At 42.4% G+C, this 22,118-nt stretch overlaps 1 protein-coding gene across 3 annotated transcripts; it reads right to left on the bottom strand.

Moving 5' to 3' along the window:
- Positions 1-9,305: 9,305 nt before the first annotated feature.
- Positions 9,306-22,083, bottom strand: CHCHD4 (coiled-coil-helix-coiled-coil-helix domain containing 4). 3 transcript variants are annotated; one of them, XM_007985308.3, is made up of 3 exons: positions 21,870-22,083; positions 13,673-13,771; positions 9,306-10,437 (listed from the first exon to the last, which is right to left on the bottom strand). In XM_007985308.3, exons 1-3 carry the CDS (start codon positions 21,889-21,891, stop codon positions 10,130-10,132), a joined length of 429 nt encoding a protein of 142 aa, XP_007983499.1. In that variant the 5' UTR covers positions 21,892-22,083; the 3' UTR covers positions 9,306-10,129. The 3 variants fall into 3 exon arrangements, with proteins under 3 accessions (XP_007983499.1, XP_007983498.1, XP_072865930.1); XM_007985307.3 differs by lacking the exon at positions 21,870-22,083 and adding an exon at positions 19,129-19,264; XM_073009829.1 differs by lacking the exon at positions 21,870-22,083 and adding an exon at positions 12,347-12,476 and having other exon boundaries at positions 13,673-13,773.
- Between the last annotated feature and the right edge of the window lie 35 nt (positions 22,084-22,118).

Genomic DNA, 22,118 nt, shown 5'->3' with positions numbered 1-22,118 from the left:
GGGTACTATGCTCACTACCTGGGTGACAGAATCATTCATATCCTGAACCTCAGCATCACACAATATAATCATGTAATAAACCTACATATCTATCCCCTAAATCTAAAAGTTAAAATTACTTTAAAAAAAAAAAAAAAAAAACCTAAGGGGAACCTGGTTTCCCAGTTTCAGATTCTTCTTCATTTTAATCCCCTGAGAATTTCCCATACTATTTTATAAACTCTGTTACACAGTTAAAAGAAGGTTACTTTACACATGGCTTATAACATATTCTTTTTTCTAGGAGCAACCCTATTAACTGAATGGCTTATAACATATTTGTAACAGAAGATCTTTCGGTGTCTCTAGTCTGTTGTGTCAGCAGAAAAACCACTACTGTACATTTAAGAGAAAAGCATCTAAGATGTTTATGTTAGGCCACAGGGCCTCATGAGAAATACTGACTTTGTGAGGTCCTACGCTCCTTCTGTTATTATAATAAGCATTGTTTTATGCTGTGTTTCTAATTCAAAAATTGAATACTTTACTTTCTGTGCTTCATAATATTAGGACTTCCTGTCCCCATTTTAACAAAAAGGATATTTGTATAAATTGAATTATTTATATCCAGTGTTTATAAAGCTAGTAGTTTCTAGAGTTCAGGAACTGAACTCAGGATATTTATCCTTAATACTTCCTTCACAGAAAATTTGTTCCTGTCCCAAACTTCAGTTTTGATATCTTTCACAATCCCACAGTTGTTTAAGTTGGAGTTTAACATGCTTAAAGTAGATAGGCAATTTTTCTAGACTATCCTTTTGTTGTTAACATCTTATATATCTTATATTTTATATTATAATTTTCTTAATCATAATGAGGATAGAGATCATGGCCTATTATATATCGATTTGACATAATTTACTAATTGGTTAGTCTAATTTATGGTCATTATTGAAATATTCTTTGGGTGCTAGAAAAAATGTGCACTCTCTTTTTATGAGATACAGTGTTATGTATGTTCATTAGTTCAAACTTTTAAATTATATCATTCATTTCTGAAGTAACTAAAGAAAAAAAGTCTGAATAAACCAAATCATTAAAGCAACTGACTGAACCCTTAGTAAAAATCCCTCTGAACAATAAAATAGGATTGTAGGAAATTTTTAAAAATGTTGTAAATGAATAATCCCTACTTAAAGTATAAAAATATTAATAAAATTAAAATAATTTTAAAATATGGAATGATACTCAACTCATTTTACCAGACTAGAATAACCTTAAGACCAAAACAGAGTAAACAGAGCTAAATAAGAGAAAATTATATACCAATTGTATTGTGCACACTGATGGACTTTTCCTAAATAAATGTCAGAAAATAAAATTCAGAAATGATTTAATCATAAGACTACATAATAAACGATTATCCCAATAATGTAAGGTGAGTTCAGTATCACAAAATCTGTCAAAGTAAATGACCACATTATTAGATTAAAGGGAAAATATGATCATATCAATATATGCAGAAGAATATAATCTAGAAAGTTTGGTATTCATTCACAATAAAATATTCTAGCAATCGAGATGAGAAGACAACTTCTTTAAATGGTCTACAAACATATCTTTGGAAACATTTTTAAAGATAAGGAAGTAGAAACATTCCTTTTAGAGTTATTAGCATGTCCATGTGCTGATATGAAATTCTGCTATTCAGAATTGTAAGGGATGCTCTAAAGGAAAAAATTAAGTCTATTGGCAACGAAAATCACATTTTTCACATCATATGATTTTCAAAATGTGATGTTCAACAGTATGCATGAGAAACCTGTAGAAATAAGGAGTTGCTTCAGCAAGATGGCTATATATAGAGTCCATACTCAACCAACAGTATTCTTATTCTCTAGCAAATACATAGTAGTAAATGCAATTTTTAAAAAGAATACCATTCATAGTAACATGAAAATATACATGGTACCTAGGACAAATGTATACAAACTTAAAGGGAAAACTTAATAAAAACACAAATGAAGGCCCAAATAAAAGAAGAGTTATACTATAGTCATGGATAGGAAGAGACAGAATCCCCTGAATAACAGCCCCCAAATTAATAAACAATCAAAATTCAAAAGGATTACTATTAGAAATTTACAATCTGATCTTAAAATTAATATTAGAGAACAAGCAGACAAAATAACAATAAAAATTGGAGAGAGAAGAAGAAAAGAGAAGAGAAAGGAAATAGGGAAGGAAGAGGATAAAAAGAAGAGCAGAAATAAAGGACAGAGAGCTTGGCTTGTTAGATGTCAAGTATAATTTCAAGTGATAGTAAATAAAACCATGTGGTGTTCATGTAGGTTTATACAATTAGACCAATGAATCAGACTGTCGAGAAACTAATCCACCCATATATGTAAACTTAGTGTTGACAGAAGTGGCACTTTAAGTCAATTATCAAATATGGTGGGAAAATTGACTATCCACATGGAAAAACAAAAAAGACTCCTACTTTGCAAATGCCCCCAAAATATTCCAAGGGATCTCTGAAGTTATATTTCTCTTTATTATCTTTTAATTTGAGAAATTGATGCTAAAGAATAATAATTATTATATTAAATAGAATTAACCCTACCAAAGCTACCACTTAGCTTATACAATACGGGAGTTTATTGATGTATTTGAAGCCTCTATGTATCTTTTTCTGAATGCATTGAAACATAAATCTCCTAAATAAATCACAGTATAATTTTCCTTTTCATTTTAAAGTTTTTGCTATATATTATATGAATATATCATAAAGATGTTTGTTAACATCACCGTTTATATATATATATGGAATCATTCTGGATTCATTCCTGGAAAGTTGTTTTCTATACTAAGCCTTCTGTTTTGAGAATAATCCTTGTTGACATGTGAAGCTGTAGTTCATCAGCACTTCTTATAAAATGACATTGCATGAATCAAACAAAATATCTTTACCCAATCTTTTAGGAACATATAAACAAGGCTCCTTTGAATATATTTTAGATGTTTCCTGGTCATCAATAGATGCCAAACAGCTTATGGTCACACTAAAGGTGGGGTCACTTAGTCTCTGGGAGTAACATGAGTGACTCAGAAACAAGAACTCTTGGAAAGGCACATGCCTAAGAGGGATATGGTGTAAATTTTAATGCAAAATTTTACTTTTTGTTTATTTTGTATCATTTGAACTGTTAAGCACTTTTCGTATCAATATAAAATATACTAAAACTAATGAAATACTAAGACACACGTCTTGTGAAGGAAGGTTTCTTGGAGACCACTTTTATTTACACATGACAAGTGGATGCTCCTAGTATCAGAAGACACTGATACATAGCGTCATGTGCTTAGTGGTTGCCAAAGTCTACCAACTTTGGGGAGCTGCAGGAGTCTTTTTGGGAGGTGGGAGGAAGGGAGATGAGTTTTATTATTTTGGGGTTTTCAAGCATTGAAACCAAAGGCCAAATAATAAACAGCGTTTACATTTTAAGGTAAAATTCATTTTATTTGCAGCGTATACTTGTGTGGTAGACTGTTAAAGACAATTTTATGATTATTTATACACAGTATAATGGTTATATCTGCTGTTTGTTTTTAAAATAAAAAAAAAAAACAGAGAAAAGCCCAACTTTGAATATGTGGCCGAGATAAAGACCATGAACTGGTCTTTCCTAAAACTGCAACAGATATGCTGCTAGATTATGTTGTTTGCACTTTTTTTATGGGCATTTTAAAATCAGTATTCAAACTGAAGACATTGTCATGTTTTATTAATTTAATGAAGTTAAAAGGGACTGCTCTGTACATCATGACCTTAACAATATTGATGCTGTAAGTGAAAGTTCACTGTCATCTATATACTAAATTTATGGGTGCTTCTAACTTAAAATTATGACGGCAGATTCTCCCCCACAGCCTTAGTCCAGGGATGTGGCTGTATGCAGGTGCAGTATGCAGTTATGTGGAACCTTGCTTTCTAGTTCTGGGGAAAAAAACTATGTCCCTAATTCCTGGTTGCAATAAACACAAATCCAGACTGCTTACAATTTTTGGTGGCTTTCTTTACGGTAAATTATCCCACTGGAGATACATTGAATTGTCAGCAAATTATATGGGGTATCTGATCACGTAACTAAAAATGTTTACCTCTCTCACTTGAAATTATCAGAAATTCTGGAAAGAATAACATTGTAAAGTCATATTTATTTTTTTATTTTACTTTTTGGAGACAGGAGTTGCCGAGGCTGGTCTTAAGCTCCTGGCCTCAAATAGTTCTCCCACCTTGGCCTGCCGAAGTGCTGGAGTTAAAGGTGTGAGGACCACACACAGTCTGGCTTTTTGTTTTTTTGAGTGTCTTCAAATTACAGCCATCATTGTGAGTATGAAGGTGGTAGGTATCTCAGTGACTAATGATGTTAAGGGGCATCTTATGATGTGCTTATTGGCCATTTATATATCTTTGGAGAAATGTCTATTCAAATTCTTTGCTCGTTTTTAAATTAGGTTATTTACCTTTTGTGTTTTTTGTGTTCGTTTTTGAAACATGGTCTCACTTTGTTGTCCTGGCTGGAGTGCAGTGGCCACGGCTTATTGTAGCCTTGACCTCCCAGGCTCAAGTGTCTTCCTGCCTCAGCCTCCCAAAGCGTTGGGATTACAGACATAAGCCACCACGCCCAGCCTATTTGACTTTTTATCGTTGGGTTGTAAGGTTCTTTATGTATTCTGGGTACTATACTATTAACAGATATAGCTGCATCCTTTTGACATGCCCCCATTCATCTTTGAGCATTTTCTTACTTTCTGGCACAAAAAGATGTTCCAGGCTCATCTCGCATTTCCCCTGCCTTTGACCTGGAATCAGCCATTTTTCCAAGGAGCTCTTTTAATGAGAGATTGGTTTTTGGAAACCAAGATCTGGACTCTAGGCATACTTAATTTTGCTGAGTGCTATAACTTGTAGGCCTTGTAAGTGGACATACCATATCTACTTTTTCACTTAACATTGCCTGTAAGTTGGTTTATATCAGTTCATGGAGATGTTCATTCTTGTTGATGGCTACATAGTACTCAATTGTGTAATGTACCATGTTTATTCAACCAGTCTCCTGTAGATGGGCATTCAGGATGTTTGCAGTCTTGTATTATTACATCTAATGCTGCAGTGAATAATCTTGTGCATATCTTGTTTTTTATTTGTGGAGATGTGGATTCAGGGTAAATTCCTAGCAGTGGGCTCACCTACTCAAAAGGTAAATGCACATCTGTAGTTGTTGTTAGATATTCTCAAAATCCCTTCCATGGAGGTCACACCAGTCTGCATGCCTGTCAGCACTTGCACAGATTATTAATTCATTGTTATATTTTGCTTAAAATTGAGTTAGGAAGTTTGGTGAATAAATGTTTTGGGGATTTTTTTTTTTTTAAAGATATTTCCTGGTCATATATGCCATATTTTCTCTATGGTCCATACCACAGAATTTGCTTGTTCCTAAATTGTGCCTGTGTTTATTCACATTCATTTATGCTAAATTGTTTTCCAAATAGTTTTATAAATTTACCTCCCACACCAGCAATGTGTAAGAGTTTTCATCTCAGCCAACACTGTAATCAATGTTTTTCATTTTCCCCAATTTGGTAAGTTTGAAATTGTAACTTGTTTTATTTTCTATTTTGTATTTCCTTGATTAATAATGAGGATAAATATATTTCCAAATGCATGTTAAACATTCTTGTTTCATTTTCTGTGAATAGTCTGTTCATGTCTTTTGCCCATTTTCCTCTTGGGTTATCTGTAGTTTTATTATTAGGAGTCCATTTAGATATTCTATATATTAATCTCTTGCCAATCATATGTGCTACAAATACCTTCTCTGAGTTTGCCACTGTTTCTTACCCTGTTTATGGTATCTTTTTCCAAGGTTTAAACTTTTTATTATAGAAAAACTTGAAATACACACAAAACAGAAAGGATAGTATAATATTAGCTTTGCATTCTTTACCCCGCTTCAAAAGTCATGAACTTATGGCCAATCTTTTTTTCTATACCTACAACTTCTCCACCTTATGTTGAAACAAATCCCATTAGTAATATAATTTCATCAACAAAATTCAATATATTTCTATGAAATGTGGGGATTTTCCTTTTTAAACATAATCACAGTGGCATTACCGTACCTGAAAATTTAACAGTATTAGATACATTGCATTCAATGTTCACATTTTCCTGAGATATATATATATTTATTTATTTATTCATGTTTGTTTGAATCAGATCCAAATACAGCACATACATCGTGATAGGTTGATATGTCTTTTGAAAGGGTGTCCATGCATCCCAAGTATTTGGGGCAGTCTTGGTTGTCACCATTTCACTATGTTTCCCTGCACTATCCAACATGACCTGAGTTATCTCTGCAGCATTAGGAGCTCATGAATTTAAACATACTTAATGTATTTCAGTATATTGCAATTATTATCCTTTCTGATGATCAGACTGTCCTGTGTTTGGCAAATGGGAGTCTGTTCAATCTGTCCTGAGTTTTTTGACACGACCCTCATAGGTTTGATAGCATAGCATCCACACTTCCCAGTATAAGAAGTTCCAAGCTCATTGTGTACATGTCTCTCAGAGTTGAAGGTATCTTGGGACTATTTAATAAAAATGGTGGAGACCACAATATGGGTAGTAGTGAAATGCATTACTACTGGGTTTGGACTTATTTCTAGGCATTTTCCATGGAAAAATTAAAAAGTCTTATTTAAAAAAATACATTGAGTTTACACTGATAATCCAAACTCAAACTGTGAACTAAGGGATTTTACTACACTTTATCAATTGTACATCTTTATTCATTTCTCCCACACCAAAATCCCTGACTCTCAAAGACAGCAACATCATTTCTCGTTTGAGTTATCCCTCACAATAATCTTATCCATTAACAATGTAACCTTGGGCTACTTATTTCATGAAAAAGGCAAGGAATGAAATTTCTGCTTTTCTGGCTCCACTGTGAAAATCTAAGAGCTGCTTTTAGCTGTAGCCAGCCTGTTCATGTGCAATTACTATGCCATTTTATATCAAAGACTTTAGATTTTAACTTCATAATATTTTAGTAACCCATAATGTCTCAAAACTACAAGAAAGCAGCCCTTATGTGAAAATGAGTCTCTGCTGGGCATGATGGCTTACACCTGTAATCACAGTGTTTTGGGAGGCTGAGGCAGAATTGCTTGAGGCCAGGAGTTTGAGACTAGCCTGGGCAACATAGTGAGACCCCATCTCTACAAAAATAAAAATAAAAACTTAGCCAGTCATGGTGGAGCACGCCTATAGTCCCAGCTTCTTGGGAGGCTGAGGTGGGAGGATCATTTGAGCCCAGGAGGCCAGGGCTGCAGTGAGCTATGATTGTGCCATTGCACTCCAGCCTGGGCAACAGAGCGAGACCCTGTTTCTAAAATAAATACATAAATAAGTTAAAATCTGTACAGTCCTAGAACTAAGGACTAGAATGTAGTGCTCTATTAAGAAGCTTGGTTGATATGCTGCACTTGCCTATATCACAAAAAAACAAAACAGGCCAAGTATTCCAGCCTTTGGTAGGCTAAGGCAGGAGGATCGCTTGAGCCCAGGAGGTTAAGCCTACAGTGAGCCATGATTACGCCACTGCACTCCAGCCTGGACGACAGAGCAAACTCTTAAAACAAAACAAAACGAAAGAGACATAAAACAGTGTGTTGGTAATTGCATTCCCAAGTCAGTGTTTTTTTGAGCAGCCCTTTGTTTCAATTATTGCTGTTCTTTAAAAATCATCAACCTGCATTTATCTGAATCATTAACTCTTTGATCTGTTGGTGTTTTTACATTTAAAGATATACAGCAACTTAAATATGAATTATCCAAACCCCTTGTAGTCAAGCATAATCTCCACCCACTTCCAACTGCTTATACAGTGCCAATTCCTTATCACCGATTTGTTTTTCCACTGAAAAGTGGAAAAGGATGGAACCTTTTGTCTAACCCAAGTCGCGCTGGACAGACAGTTTGAGAATCTCTGCTGTAAGTTACCATGGCTGGAAGAACCCAGCCCTGAAAATCCACCACCATTATGTAATACTCATCCATTCCTTTCTGCTTTCTAGTAAATGTTGACTTCCTGGCTAGATTGTAGCTTCATGGGCAGTACCATGAATGACTCACTCTATGACCCTAAGGCTTGGAACCGTAGGTTCTGTGAATGCATCAAATAAATGGGGTACATGACATGGTCACAAAACAGTAACACCTTGATTATGACCAAAATTTTAATGAAAGAAATATGGTTTTTAAATGTGCAAAACTCTGTTAAAAGAAGTCATTAGGGTCTGTCACGTCTTCCATACTTGGCCAGCTCCAGGTTCTTAGCTCCTAATCAAGCAAGGTTTTAAAAAGCTCTGGATATAGAAAGCAGTTCTCTACCTCCATACACCTCTGAACCACAAATCCTTACATTTTAACCACGGCTTTAAGCTTTCAAGGTTTAACATAGTGGTGCCTCATTCTCCAGTGTGGCAGGCAGCTTCCTGTTACTCATGTCCTTGTGTCCCTCTCCTTGAGTGTGGGCTGTGTCTCACTTCTAACAAACAGACTATGGTAAAGTTATGGAATGCCAGTTTTGAGATTAGGTGATGAAAAGGCTCTGGCTCCCAGCTTGCTCTCTTGCTTGCTCTGATGGAAGCCACCTCCCATGTTGTGAGCTGACCCTTTAAGGCAAGGGCCATGTGGCAAGGAACTGAAGGAGGTGTCTGGCCAACAGCCAGTAAGGCATTGAGATCTCAATCCACAACCCACAAAATTCAAGCCACCGAACCCTCCCAGAAACCACTTTGAGCACTCTTGAAAGGCCTGGCAGCCCTTGAGATGACTGCCTCATGAGACACTGAGCCAGAGAACCCAGGTAAGGCATGCCCAGATTCCTTGTTTCAAGCTACTAAGTTTTAAGGTAATTTTTTACATAAATAACACATTTGAGACAAATGAGGCATTACTATGCCACAGCCTGAAAACTGTCGCAGTTACCTTAGGCAAGTTAATCTATTTTCAAACAGCAAGAGCCTTCCCCACCTCACAGACTAACTGCAATGCCTGTGTGAAGGAATCTGCTCACATACAAAAAAGTGAGCTTCCTTTGAACTCAACACAGAAAATTTTAACAGACTCAAATTGGTTTACCAATATCTTTCCAGAGGAATTTCAATTGAATTGTTCATAATTTATACTTTTTTATATTGAAAACATTTTTAACTAGTGAAAACAAAGGACACATTCAAAATCAGGTAGAAATCATGTTTCCTTTTAATTGAATACTTAATTCACAATGTTTCCTCTCTTCCTGCTACTCTGGTAATAATTAGGTCCCCACCTCTCAAGAACATTGCACCTGGCCAGATTGAGAGCCAATGTGAATATGAGCCCCAAACCAGGGCTTTCGGAATAACAAGGAACAGCCAAGCCAGCCTCTCCCTTCACTTAGAAAGGGACTGTGAATGCGAGGGTCCAAATCTTCACCGTCCAAACACAGAAAACCAGGAGCTCAACACCAACATGGAAACCAAAATGTATCAGGAATGAAGTGCAGTACCCCTTCACATACTCAAGGTCAAGATGGGTTTGCAGAAATCGTATCTGACCATCTGGCCTCTGCTAGTAGATATGGCCCCACCCCAGCATTTTTAAGAGAATATGTTTTTGTTTCTATACTTGTATTATTTTCCCCAAGCAGTATAAAATCTACCAAAAGGAATATAATGAATCAGAATAAATCAGCTCACTCACAAGAAACCTTCCTGGGTAATGGTTTTTAGTTGCTGAACTTATTCAGCACGTTATTTAAAAGTGGCAAAATTCAGGGCAATCTGAAAAGAGAATTCAAAAGTGGCAGCTACAGGTTTAGGTAGGACACACATACATACAACCCCCATTTTTTTCAGTGTATATGTCAAGAGGTCAAGACCCCTGATCATCAAAATAAGTTATTTTGTATATTACAGTGCACAGGACAACAGAGGGAAAGACACTTTCTTGGAAGGTGACGACAAAGCCTTTTGCAAAAGGTCCACTCCAAAAGGACTGGAGCCCAGTGCCTTGTGGCCTTCATTAACTTGACCCCTCCTCTTCTTTGGTTGCAGTGGCCTCAGTGGGAGCTGTTTCTTCTACTTGTTCTGCTGGCTTCTTCTCCCTTTCCTCTTCCTCATCCTCATCCTCTTGGGGATAGAGGTCTGGGTATTTCTGCATGCATTCCTGCATGGCCCGGAACTGGTCCACACAGTCTGACCCCTTGATCTCCTCCGTGCTATAGTGGAAGCAGGAAAAGGCTGACTTGAACTGTTCTCCACAGGGACCACTGGCCATTCCCCCAAGGCATGGGCAGTTCCAGTTAATGTTTCCATTTGGCAGTATCAATCCTAGAACAGGAAGATAAGCAAGGACAATGTGAGAGATGTTCTCTAAAGTTTCAGAAAATACAAAACTAGTGCAGTCCTCACAGGCTACTCAGGTGGTGCAAAACAGGAATTATTGTTGCCTATGGACCCACACCTCGATTTGGATTACATTTAAAGCCTAGCACATATCCAGCATTCCTTGGCCCAGCTGGGAGAGAAGTCACCAATGACATCTTTCTCCATGTGTGACACTAGTCTATTCTAAGCCACCTCCCAGTGCTCTGAGGCTGTGCTCCAAGAATTAAATACCGGGACCCATCTGACCCAAAGAGAAGGAGATCACTTGAATGGTTAGTGAAGAGCTTTTTGAAAGCCCAAACACTTTAAGGAACCAAGGTATTGATCTCCTCTTTCTAATCCCCCTCCCCATATGGATGATCAGGACCACCCCACCCCCCATGCTCCCTGCCCCTTGAACCCAGCTTGCCCTGCAGCTGCTCTCAGAAGCTCAGCATAGCCTGGGGAGTGGTGAAGGAGGTTGCTCCTTATGTACTGATGAGGAAAGATGTCCAAGACATGCGGCACAATGAGAAGCTGGTGGCATACCATTAGTGTGAGTGCATTCTTGTGAAAATCAACCAAACTGTTAAACTGTACATATGTGTTGGGGAGGAAACAAGGTTATAAATGGGTTTTCATTTTCACTATTATTAATAGGCCTCTTACTTTTGACTTTTATACCTTTTCTTATCACTGAACTTTATTCACATCTAAATAGTATTTCTTGGTTTTCCAAAATGCTCTCAAAATGATGGCTTCATTTTCAGCTTTGCGACAGACAAATGATTCATATAGAAGTTTCTTACATGAGTCTTATTAAGAGACTGAAAGTACTTTCTAAGAGAGCCTCTAAAATGTCCTGTGAAATTACACACGATTCTTCACTCCAGGGCAATACCCAGGCCTGGCGCACTGCACTAATGTCCAAAGTCCTAGACGAAACCCCACCTGCCTCTCAGTTCCAGCTTGGGAAGCTCCACTGACCAATGGATCTGCTGTAGCTATTCCTGTCCTTTACTTGTAAAATGGGGATAGCACGGACGATGCCAACTAGTGCTGCCCCCTTAGCAGGCAGCAGACCCCCAGGACCATTAGCAGTTGCAGATCAAGTTCTCCTGCATTAAGTTATGCTTGGTAACTCACATAAGCCTTCTGACAACCTTCTGCAGTGGATGCTACTAACCCCAGTTTGCACACGCAGTCTCTGGGGCTCATGGTCCAAGTGAGGACTGTAGACTGGGCTGGCAGGATTCCCAGAGCCCATGCCCCTTCCCCTACATCTCACCGCTTCTTGACAGGGACCTCAGTGTTGGAAAAACATTTGCAAATGCTACTCCCTGGAGTTTCAAATCTGCTCACAAACCTGCATAACCAGTTTCCAAGAGATAATACTGACATTTAAAAATTACGACCCAGTGCAAATTGACCAGGTGGTTGATCAAAAATAACAAAAAAAATTATATCCTAGGTCTCCAGGAGTCCTTATTTCATTATTTCTTAGGGGCAGGTGAGCTGGAATGAGATACCTCCTCACAAAGCACATGGTGCCAATCTGCATTTCAGGGACACAATATAAACCCACACAGAGGGTACCTTTGGCATGTTACATAAAGCTCAGATGCAGTGTGTTGTCAAACATGCAGTCTAAGGCCTGAGGTTCCAGTCTCTGGCTGAGTCCGTCTCCGCCCCCTCCTGGGTCCCCAGTTTTCTCATTGGATCAGATGATCTTTAAGGCCCTCTTGATGTTTTGATTCTAGGAAAATTACTTCTGCCACCTTTTATTCTTGGTAATCTTAGCTATTACAAGCACCATCTCAGCTGCACAGCTGGGTGCTGGAAGGCAGGTAGATGGCATAAAATGGTGACTTACTTGGCCCACTTAGTAATTTTGCAGTTAAGAGGTTGAAACCTGGGTCCCAGAGTTCTTTGTGTTTTATATGCTTCTTTGTACAAAGTATCACTATAAGGGGCTGCAAAGCCAAATGCATCATATGGGATACCTACAATCCAAGCAGACACATTGCAAGTGACAGAAGCAGGTAAAAAAACAACAGGGACAGTAAAGAATGGTGGGATCTCGAGGGGGCAGCCCAGTCTAAAGGCAGATACATTCAGTTTTTAATAACACTGTGAGGCAAACAAAACAAGGCCCAACTTGTACTGCAGGCCTCCATAGTCTTGATCAATTAATGAAATGTGCTTAATATGGATCTAAAGATAAGCAAGGTACTAGAATTGACATGTAAGTCCTGATCAAGATTACCCTTGCAGCTATCTTTCTCAGAATGCTAACACTTTGTGTAATGTCTGCATTTCCCGCTGCTCCCACTGGGTGCTGGATATATACTTTATGCTTTGACCCCTAGGATCAGTCAGGGCAACAAGTAAAGGGTCCTACAGAAGGAATAGACACATCAGTTAGCATTTGAGAAATTCCAATCAGGAACCCATATTCCCGATGCGGCTGCTTCATGCTCTTCAATTACCAATTAGCACTAGAAGGTTAGTTGTCATCATGGACACTAGAAGTGGTTTTTGATTGGTGGACTGCGTACTGTACAATACGCAGATTGTTCATGGATATCGCACACACACATCCACCGCACACAGGCTGCAGTGGTTAGTATCTAGTGAGCTTAGCAGCCCAAAACTTTTGGAACAATGTCCTAGGCCTAAGCGACCACTGTTATATTCAGCCATTAACCACGGAGTGTGCAACAGCTCTGACTAGGTTAGTTGAATCCTGCTGCTGGAAAGCTGTCTGTGTTAAGTGACCTTTTCATGTAAGGTGCTCGCTGGAGCAGTTAGAGAGAGCAGGGACTTCACCAACCTTACAGAACAAGGTACATGACTGTCTACTTGCTAATCAAGTTGCTAGATGTGGCAGAATTCAGTCTGGCAACTTGTCTGAGCACGAGCCCTGTCACCTTAACCTACCTATAACTGCTGGAATCTACTAACACCCTCTCCCAAAACTTAACTGTTGTGCCAGGGAAGTACATCAGAACAAGGTTGGGAAGCACAGTCCCTCAAACCTCCGAGGAAGATAAACCACTGCCCTCAGAGATCGTCTATGGCTGAGAATAGATACCTGAAAACTCGGCCTTGGCTAGGAAAACATAGGAAAGGAATTAAGAACACTGAGCTTCCCCCCAGTGCCCTGATGTGGGTCCCTGGGAGGCCCCATGTCACTCACCGTGCTCCTCGTATGGATCATTGGGGTCATCGGCCACCAGTTCTGCATTGCTTGGAGTTTCATGATCTTCTTTGGTTACAAATATGATTCGATCCTTCCCTAGTGTTTGGAGAACACAGCAAGAAATGTTTCATTCAAGAGCAGTGAGTCAGCTTTAAACCCAAAGCAGTCGCCATACAAACCAAGTTTGAAGACTGTCCCATATGCCATCCCTACGTGAGGTGACCATCAAACTGCTCTCATATGCTACAGAAGGAAACAAAAGGGGATGGATAAGGGGCAGGGCAGGAAAAAAAGCACTCAAGAAAAAGTGTCCTAGGGGCTTACCCACAGGGTTCAGAATGCATAAAAAGTTGGAGGAAGACTGAGCACACTGGCAAAGTGAGTGTGCAGTGATGTGGGTCCTCAGCCTACAGATCACTACAGCCCACACAGCTGATGTGCCCACAGGCCCCTGCCTCTGAAAGGCTGAGGACACGGGCAGTCTGAGAGTGTCCACAGTCAGCAACCCCACTAGGCCTCTGGGCTCCTAATCGTGGCCGGAAGAAGAAAGGGTCATGAAGGTGAGGAACACTGCAGCCCTTCCATTCCCCACAGTCCGAGAGGCCTGGGGACCATTTCCCAACAAGGATAACAACTGGAGGGGGACAGCAGGAAAAGCACTTCTCAGATCTTTTTAACTGTGATCATCTGCAGTTGATTTTTTTAGGACAAACCCCACAGTGGTTAGGGTCAGGACTGTGGTCCTGTGAGGACCAGCATGGGAAAGTCAGCAGGCCTAAAGTGCAGAGCACCTTGTTCAAAACCAGAGCCCTCACCCTGGGGCCTGGCTGCCGGAAGGTCTGAGGACTACAGGAAAACAGACCAGTGAGAGTCAAATGCATTTTATATTAGGAGCTTCTCCTCACTGGAGGCTGGGTGAGCACAGAAAAGCACATCAGTCCTGGCCAAACCAGGGTGGGTACATTAACTGCCTTACAGTGACCCCCTATGAAGTATTATCACCCTCAGCCCCCATCGAGTACAGGAGAAAACCAAGGCTGAGTGGCTATGTAAGCAGAAAGTAGGTCCTTACAGCCCTCTCCACTACACCTTGTAGCTGTCAACACTTTACCTCACCTTCCTAAAAACTTCGGCCATCAGCTAACCATACCACAGGTATGCGTCAGATATTCTCACTGTGGGCAAGAAGCACCTTGTCCTTAGTACCCCACGCTGCATGGTGGATCATCAGTTTCTCCAGCAGTACCCGGAGAACAGACAGAGCCAGTCCATCTCTTGGTCCTCCGTGTGAGCTCATTCCTCCATCCTATCGCCACCCTGAGAGGGAGGTAGCAGCACCCCCTTTTAATGGTGGTGAGCCTGAGGCTCTGAGTAGTGACTTGCTGGGCCACACAGGACAGGATTCTTTGAAGTCTACACTGTTGGAGATCCTTTCTACACACCCATACTGCCCCGCACCAACATCTGCACAAGAATAATGATAGCTGACACTGAGCACTTAGCGTGACTAGGCACTGCCTGAGAGCTTGTGCACCTTGGGCAATGAAAAAACACAATAAAATCTGACCCAACCCCTGCCTCAAAAAGCTTAGAATCAAGTGAAATGTTTGCCAAGTAAACAAACAAGATCTTTCTTGTACCTTCCTCGTGAAGATGAATGACAAATTCTACAGAGCAACTGACCATGCGTTCTGATCCCAGGAGATGTGGGGTACAGGGACCCTCATCTGGAAGGGGATAGGAGGTGCCAAGCATTTAAGAAGACTTCTTCAGCTACAGTCAAAGTGCGTGGCTCTGAGTGAGCGGCTACTGTGGGCACAGAGGCCTGACCTGCAGAAACGTGGCTCTGTGAAAGCTGCAGGCATCTCTGATTACTTTATACTTTTTGTTTTCTCTTTATATTTAGAAAAGTTCAGTCACAGGTATGCTGAGGGGAAAGCAAGGAAAAAGGCTTGGGCCCATGCTTGGACTGATGTAATTAAGGAAGAGGCTTCTGGAAGGCAGGGGGCGGTGACAACAAAAACTGAGCGACATCTCCAGTGAGAAGGACAGTTCAGGGGACAGAGGGAGGGCACTTTGGTGCCTTACGCCATGCCCACACTGCACAGGGTCTCTTATGCTAGGACAGAGTAACAACAAAAAACCCTCAGCACACACAGGGCCAGGACCCCCAACACACTGGAGGTTTCTGCTCCCAGAGATGGTCTCTGCCACAACACCTTGCATGTCATCCAACAGAAGACTGCTTTTCCCCTGTGGCTGACTTGGGAAAGCTTTTGGACCAGGCAGCCAGGACTTGTTAAAGTACCTAGTAATCTTGGTAATTCTGGCCAGTTTCCAAAATACTCAAAAGCAATCTGTAAAAATGGTGAATGCTAAGTACAATGAGCTGATGTAAATTTCGCAACTCAGCTCTGGCAGTTTTGTTGACCAAGATGGCAGCTCAGCACAGCCCAATGGTGAGGCCCAGCCATAGGCACACAAAGCAAAGGGTCCAAATGTGGTAAAGTATGAGGCCTTCCTGGGGTTTGCCATACATAGAGAGACCAGGCCTCACCCAAGAAAAGCTGAATCAAGCTCTCTGCCACATCCATGTAGCTCACGGGCTTCACAGGTGACTGATACACAGCCAGGTTAGGAAACACCAGACTAGCACAATCCCACTGAGAATTCCAGGTCCCTCCCACTGGGCCAAGTCCTCACATGTGCCTTCCTGGACATTTTCCCTTGCAGCACAGTTCACACTGGATCGAAGGTAGAACAGTAATAGCTGTATCTTTTATACATTTTTGTCCCATGCAATGTGTTTTATTATATCTGTGGGTTCACTGGTGGGTATTACTTTATCTCCATTTTACAGAAACCACAGGAGCTGAGAAACGGACCAAAAGACATGCAGTAAATGAAGGCAGAACAGGAACTCTGGTCTGAAAGATCCAGAGTGTGTCTCCTGCAAACTGTCCATAGCATGCCTGTCCTGGAGGGCCTCTGCTTTCTGGAACATTTAAAACTCAATTCAAGAACTGATGCAAGGACAAGGCTTACCTATTCCTAACAAACCTAAGTGTGAAAGAAAGAACTGGTCAGACTAGTCATAAGATGCCAACCAGTGGGACAATCAGTTAGACTAGTAGTTCTTATGACATTTCTCAGCAATTTCTCCAGAAATATAAAATTAAAAGCGCTTGTGTTTTTATTTCTAAGATAAGCTTTAAAAGCAGTTGAATATGCATGTTCTGAAGGAGGTGGATAACTATGTTAAACCTCCTGGCTCACAGTGGCTTCAATATCACAGAGAGTCTGAGAACTGGAGTTCAAAGCTGGACTTAAGCACTTCCCACTGTGTGAGCTCAGGTACCCTCTGGGCCTCAGAAACCAGGCCTTACCACCAGCTTCACTTACCTACCTCACATGATTGGGGAGGTGAAATGTGTTTCTGTTGTTAGCTGGAATCCCACTCAACAGTAAGTTTTAAAGGGTATCAAGGATAGCGTGGCCAGGAAAAGAGACAATCACAGGCTCAGAGATGTCAATAATATTTTGGAAATGGGAGAGCTGATGGTCGAGTGCTCTCTGACTTAACTAGTGAAGAAAGCTGAACCCAAAGTGCACAAGGAGGAGGTCCCCCAGAATCAACTCAGTCCCCACCCCAGAACCTTGGTCAGAGTGGGGAACTGGAGGCCCGAGGGGTTACTCTGTGAACAGGACTTCAGGGTGGGGCTGAGAACAGAACTGACTGAGCAGTCAGATACCAAGACACCTTCCACCCTCAGCTGTTTAGTTTTACTTTTGGTAGAGCCACCCCAACCCGTCTTTCTCTCACATCTCCATCAGCAAATTAGAATGGCTCGATCTTCAAATACATCCAGAAAGAGCTGCATCTCTCACCTCTTGGACCCCATCTCCCACCATCATTCCCTCCACTCCAGCCATGCTGACGTCTGCTTTTACTTGAACATGCTGAGCACACGCCTACCTCTGGCTTTTGCACAGGGTATTCTGTCCTCCAGGAGCACTTTCCCTTCCCTCAGGTACCCTCACAGCGATTTCTCCCTGCTTTCACTTCCTGCTCACATGCCACCGTCCCTGACCACTGCCCATCTCCCTTATCCTGCTTTTTTATCTTTCTCCAAAGTGCTTTTCCTCACCCAACATACTGTGTATGTTTACCACTTGATGCCCCCACTGGAATGTCAGCTCCTCAGAGGCAGCGATTTTTGTCTATTGTGTTCATTGCAGTATCCCGAGAGCCCAGAATAGTGCCAATGACAAAGTGGGTGTTCAATATTTGTTGAAAAAAATGAATGGAGAAACAACTCTGGATTACGGCATGAAGACCCCAGTGTAAGAATTAAAGAAAGAGGAGAGAAACACGAAGGGTGGCTTTTCAGTCAACAGGGACAGATTTATTTTAAACAAACCTGAGGGGGGCTGCTGGCTGAGTTAGGTCAGAGCCACATTCTCTTACAGACTAAGAGTTTTTAAGGATTCAGGGTGAGAGAGTTTATCAGAGGCTTGGACTGCTTCTGTGTCTCTTTATTGTGCTTATCTGGGAGGCAGAGTTGTATGCCTGTTTCCACACATCTTTCTGCAGCTGCAGGCATATCCCCCCAGGACTGCTTTTAGCTTCCCTATCTTAGTGCACCTGAAGGGAAAGGAATGTGCTTATTAAGGCCCACAGTTTTACTGGGGTCCACTGTATGAGGGTGAAGTTTGGCAGTTACCCAAGAGACTTTCCCCCCACCTCCCTCTATGACCGAGGTGTCTTATCTGTATTTTACTGTCTGCTCTTCCTGGCTGCTTGTAGTTAGAAGTGATTTCCTTGAAATGCATGAGGCTAGAAAGGGAGCTGGAACTTAAAGTGCCAGTGTTTGTCCGAGATGACACTACTCCTGCTCTGTCACCCAGTCCCAGCAGAAAGCAGGAAGACAGAATGGTTATCACCATTAAGTGAGTAAGACCAAAAAATCCCTTGGATGAGTAGTTTGATTTCCCCCATGAAAGGGGAAGATCTTTACACGCAAGAATCTCTCAGCATATCCACCCCAGAAGGAATGCCCGTGTGTCCTGCAGAGGAAGCAGTTTCTTGTCTCCCATGGATGCTGACTCACCAGGATCATGTTTGAGAATGGCAACCTGCACTACGGACTTGTCTTCTTTCGTTTTTGGCTAAGTTGATTCAATACACCTGTGATACAATTCCAAACACTACTTTCTGACACTCAACCCAAGAAAGAGAGGGAGTGGTGCCTGTGGTGTATTTTGAGTGAGTGAAGTAAGGGGTTTCTAAGAGTTTGATAAATCTGACTGCTGAGGACTCTCATGTTTAGAATCTAACCCCTTTGAAAGATATAACTCCCGCACACAGAATCAAGTATCTGTGAAGAACACACAAATAGCTTTCAGACAGAGTGTAAGAAGAATGCAAGTGTTAGAAGTTTAGCTCAACAAACCTTCCTTAGCTCCAGCTCTGTGGTTGTACCTGGTGGTCACAGATGAATACGACACAGGCATCCAGTGGAGAAGACGGAAGGGGAGGGATCCTACCTTTGTCCCTGACAAAGAACTTCAGGGAGGGAAGGAGGGAATAGACATTCCAGAAGGAACCATCCTGGGCAAAGCCTGGAGTGCAAAAGGAGGGTTTTAAGTAGTGTTCACTCACACACGTTGAGGACTGCAAAAGGTTTTCTTAAGAAAAGTGGCATTTAAAAGGATCTCTGAAGCCTCAGGAAGCCTTCTCAGACCCCACAGAGCCTTTCACTAAATGATCACAGCATGCTGGGCTTTCCCTTCATGTCACTTATGACAGTCTGTAATCATGCATTGGTCTGGCGATGTTTTAATGGCAAGCTCTTCCACCATGCCAGGAAGGCAGAGAATGTGTCACATTGCTCACCACTATATGCCCAATGGCTGGCACATCACATGTGCTCTATAAATGTTGACTAAACACGAGTGGGCAGGCTCTGCATTAGAAAGAGGATACTAAGAAAGAAACACTATGGTGCTGACACAGAGAAGTGTGGCTAGCCCAAGGCCAGGGAGCCAGGCTGAGAGCCCTCGAATGCCAAACCAAGGAGTTTAACCTGAAGGCTGGGTAGCAGGTGGACCCCTGAAATAAACTTGCACAGGCAAGTGATTCCCTCAGGACAGAGGGCAGGTACACGCATGATTCAATAAAGACTTGGGCACCCATTGTACACCAGGCCTTGTGCCAGATGCTGGGGATCCCACAGCCCATCTGATGCTCTCAGCTTAGTGGGAGAAGACAGGCAGGAAGATGGCAAAAAATAAAAAAAGTAATTTCAGAGAGTTCAGGATGTGAAAGACACAAAGGATCAGGAGGCTAAACTTTAAAGGATGAGGAGTCAGCCATGGAAGAGGTGAGGTAGGATATACCAAACCAGGGGAATAGCGAAGAGGTTAGAGGCTGGGCAGCAAAAGGGTGGGAAGAGACCAGGCTGGAAAGGCAGACAGGGCCACATCACATAAGCTCTGATACGGTAAGGAGTTTGGGATCATTTTTTTAAAAATCCTATGGGAAGCATAAAGGATCAGTGGGCAAAAAAAAAAAAAAAAAAAAAAAAAAAGGTTAGGGACTTCTTAGGGGGACAGTGGTATGGATAAGATAAATACTAAGGAAAGCCTATAAGTGAGTGCTTTCAATTCTCACTCATCTTTTAAGAGAGATTTTTGAACCAGGAAAAGATAAGGGCTCCATGTTTTGAAGGCAGATGGACCTAGCCTCCCTTTCCAGAGAAAACTGCCTCCTGTAAATCCTCAAAGAGAAGGAGGGTTTTGTTTATCAGCACAGCCTCATTATACCCAAAGGCTCAAAAATTATTTGCTAAATGAAGTAAATTAGAGAGAGACTTGAAATTAAAAACAACAGTGGTGAGGGCAGAGGACTTTTGCTTACGGCACACATTAAGTAGTAATCAGCGGAAATATAATAGTACTCATTAAAGAGTGAGTCTTATGGCTTTACAACCCAGAGGAGGAGAGGTTCTAGAAGCAGACAGGGCTACTAGGGAAAAGGCTCAGCATTTTAGGCTGAGCTATGCTCCTAACTGGATGTGTAACTAAGGTAGGCCACCTCCTTCTCTGGGCTTCAGATTGCTTGAATTAACTGATGGAGCTGGAGTATTCACCAAAGAATTTCTGGGTGACTTCCAACTCTCTCTGTAGCTTTAAGAACCATCTATCCCCCTTCTCTGGAGCAGAGAAGGTACTTCATGAATATTTGCTGTATCAGTGAAGCCCAACATCTCATTTTACAACACTGGAAACCAGGGCCTGGAGGGGTTAGGTAGGAGCTCAGGGCCAAGGAGTCAGTTTGTGGCAGTGTGTGGGGAGGCCCTCCGACCTGTGGCTTGGGTACTTCTGAGCTCTTGGGTAGAGTAACATCGAGGGAGCATTAGGTGGTTGGAGCTCAACTTTGGGGTGGGAGGTAGGCAGGGTTCTCCCTGCAATCCACTGGGCACTAGATTGGAAAAGGCTGTTCTGGGGTCACAATGCCCAGGCTCAAACCCCGGTTCCACGATTTGCTGGCTGAGTGGCTTTAGCCAAGTCTCCTGTGTCAGACTTTACTCTTCAGTAAAATGTGACCAGTAACAGAGTCTGACTTACAAAGGGCGCAGCGAGATCAATGAGACAAGCCAGGTAAGTTTCCTTGAACAGTGCCTGATAGGTAGCAGGGGGCTCAAAAACATTCCCGTTAGAACTCCTAGCACAACTCCTAGCACCCCAGCACAGCACACGCTACCCCCAGTGGCAACTTTTCGGGACCCGCCTTTTAAAGGCGCGTGCAAAATGGCAACACGTGGGGTATGGCAGGAGCGGTAGTAATAATTAACATACATTCCCAGTTACTAGCCACACGCAACGTGCTCGGCATTTCCCGTGCCCCAACCCGGCCTAGTTTACGACTTCCCACGGACAGGCCCCTCTGAGGTCAGGGTTCAGGCTTCACTGTGACCTTGGACCAGTCCCGTTCCCCCGAGAGCTTCGGTTTTCTCATTCGCAAAACACGAGTGGCGACCCCCCAGCCTGCCCGCCTCCTAGTGTCCCAGGGTGGGCAACCGGGCCGCGCCTCGGGTGGCCCGCGCCTGCGGCGTGGTAGCGGGGCGCCGGGGCCCGCGTGTCTCCCGCAGGCCCTCGTAGGCCGGTCTCCATGGCAGCCCGCCCTCCCTACCTTCCTGCCGGCAATAGGACATGGCTGCAGCCTGTCCCTGAGACCTTGCAGAAGTGGCAGTGGCGGTAGCTGCAGCTTTACGCCGTGACCTCCTCTCCTCAGGCAGGGCGGGCGCCTCCGAAGCCCGCGCGGACCCGCCCCCTCCAGGCCTGCCCGCCGCGCGCCTGCCTCGGCGCCCTCTTAACCGTGGCCGGGCCCACCTCTGCCGGAAACTACATTTCCCAGCAGGTCGCGAGACCCTCGGCAGCT

This window comes from Chlorocebus sabaeus, chromosome 22 (assembly GCF_047675955.1).
Source record: "Chlorocebus sabaeus isolate Y175 chromosome 22, mChlSab1.0.hap1, whole genome shotgun sequence".
NCBI classification, from domain to species: domain Eukaryota; kingdom Metazoa; phylum Chordata; class Mammalia; order Primates; family Cercopithecidae; genus Chlorocebus; species Chlorocebus sabaeus.
This window is presented reverse-complemented; position numbering and strand designations above follow the sequence as displayed.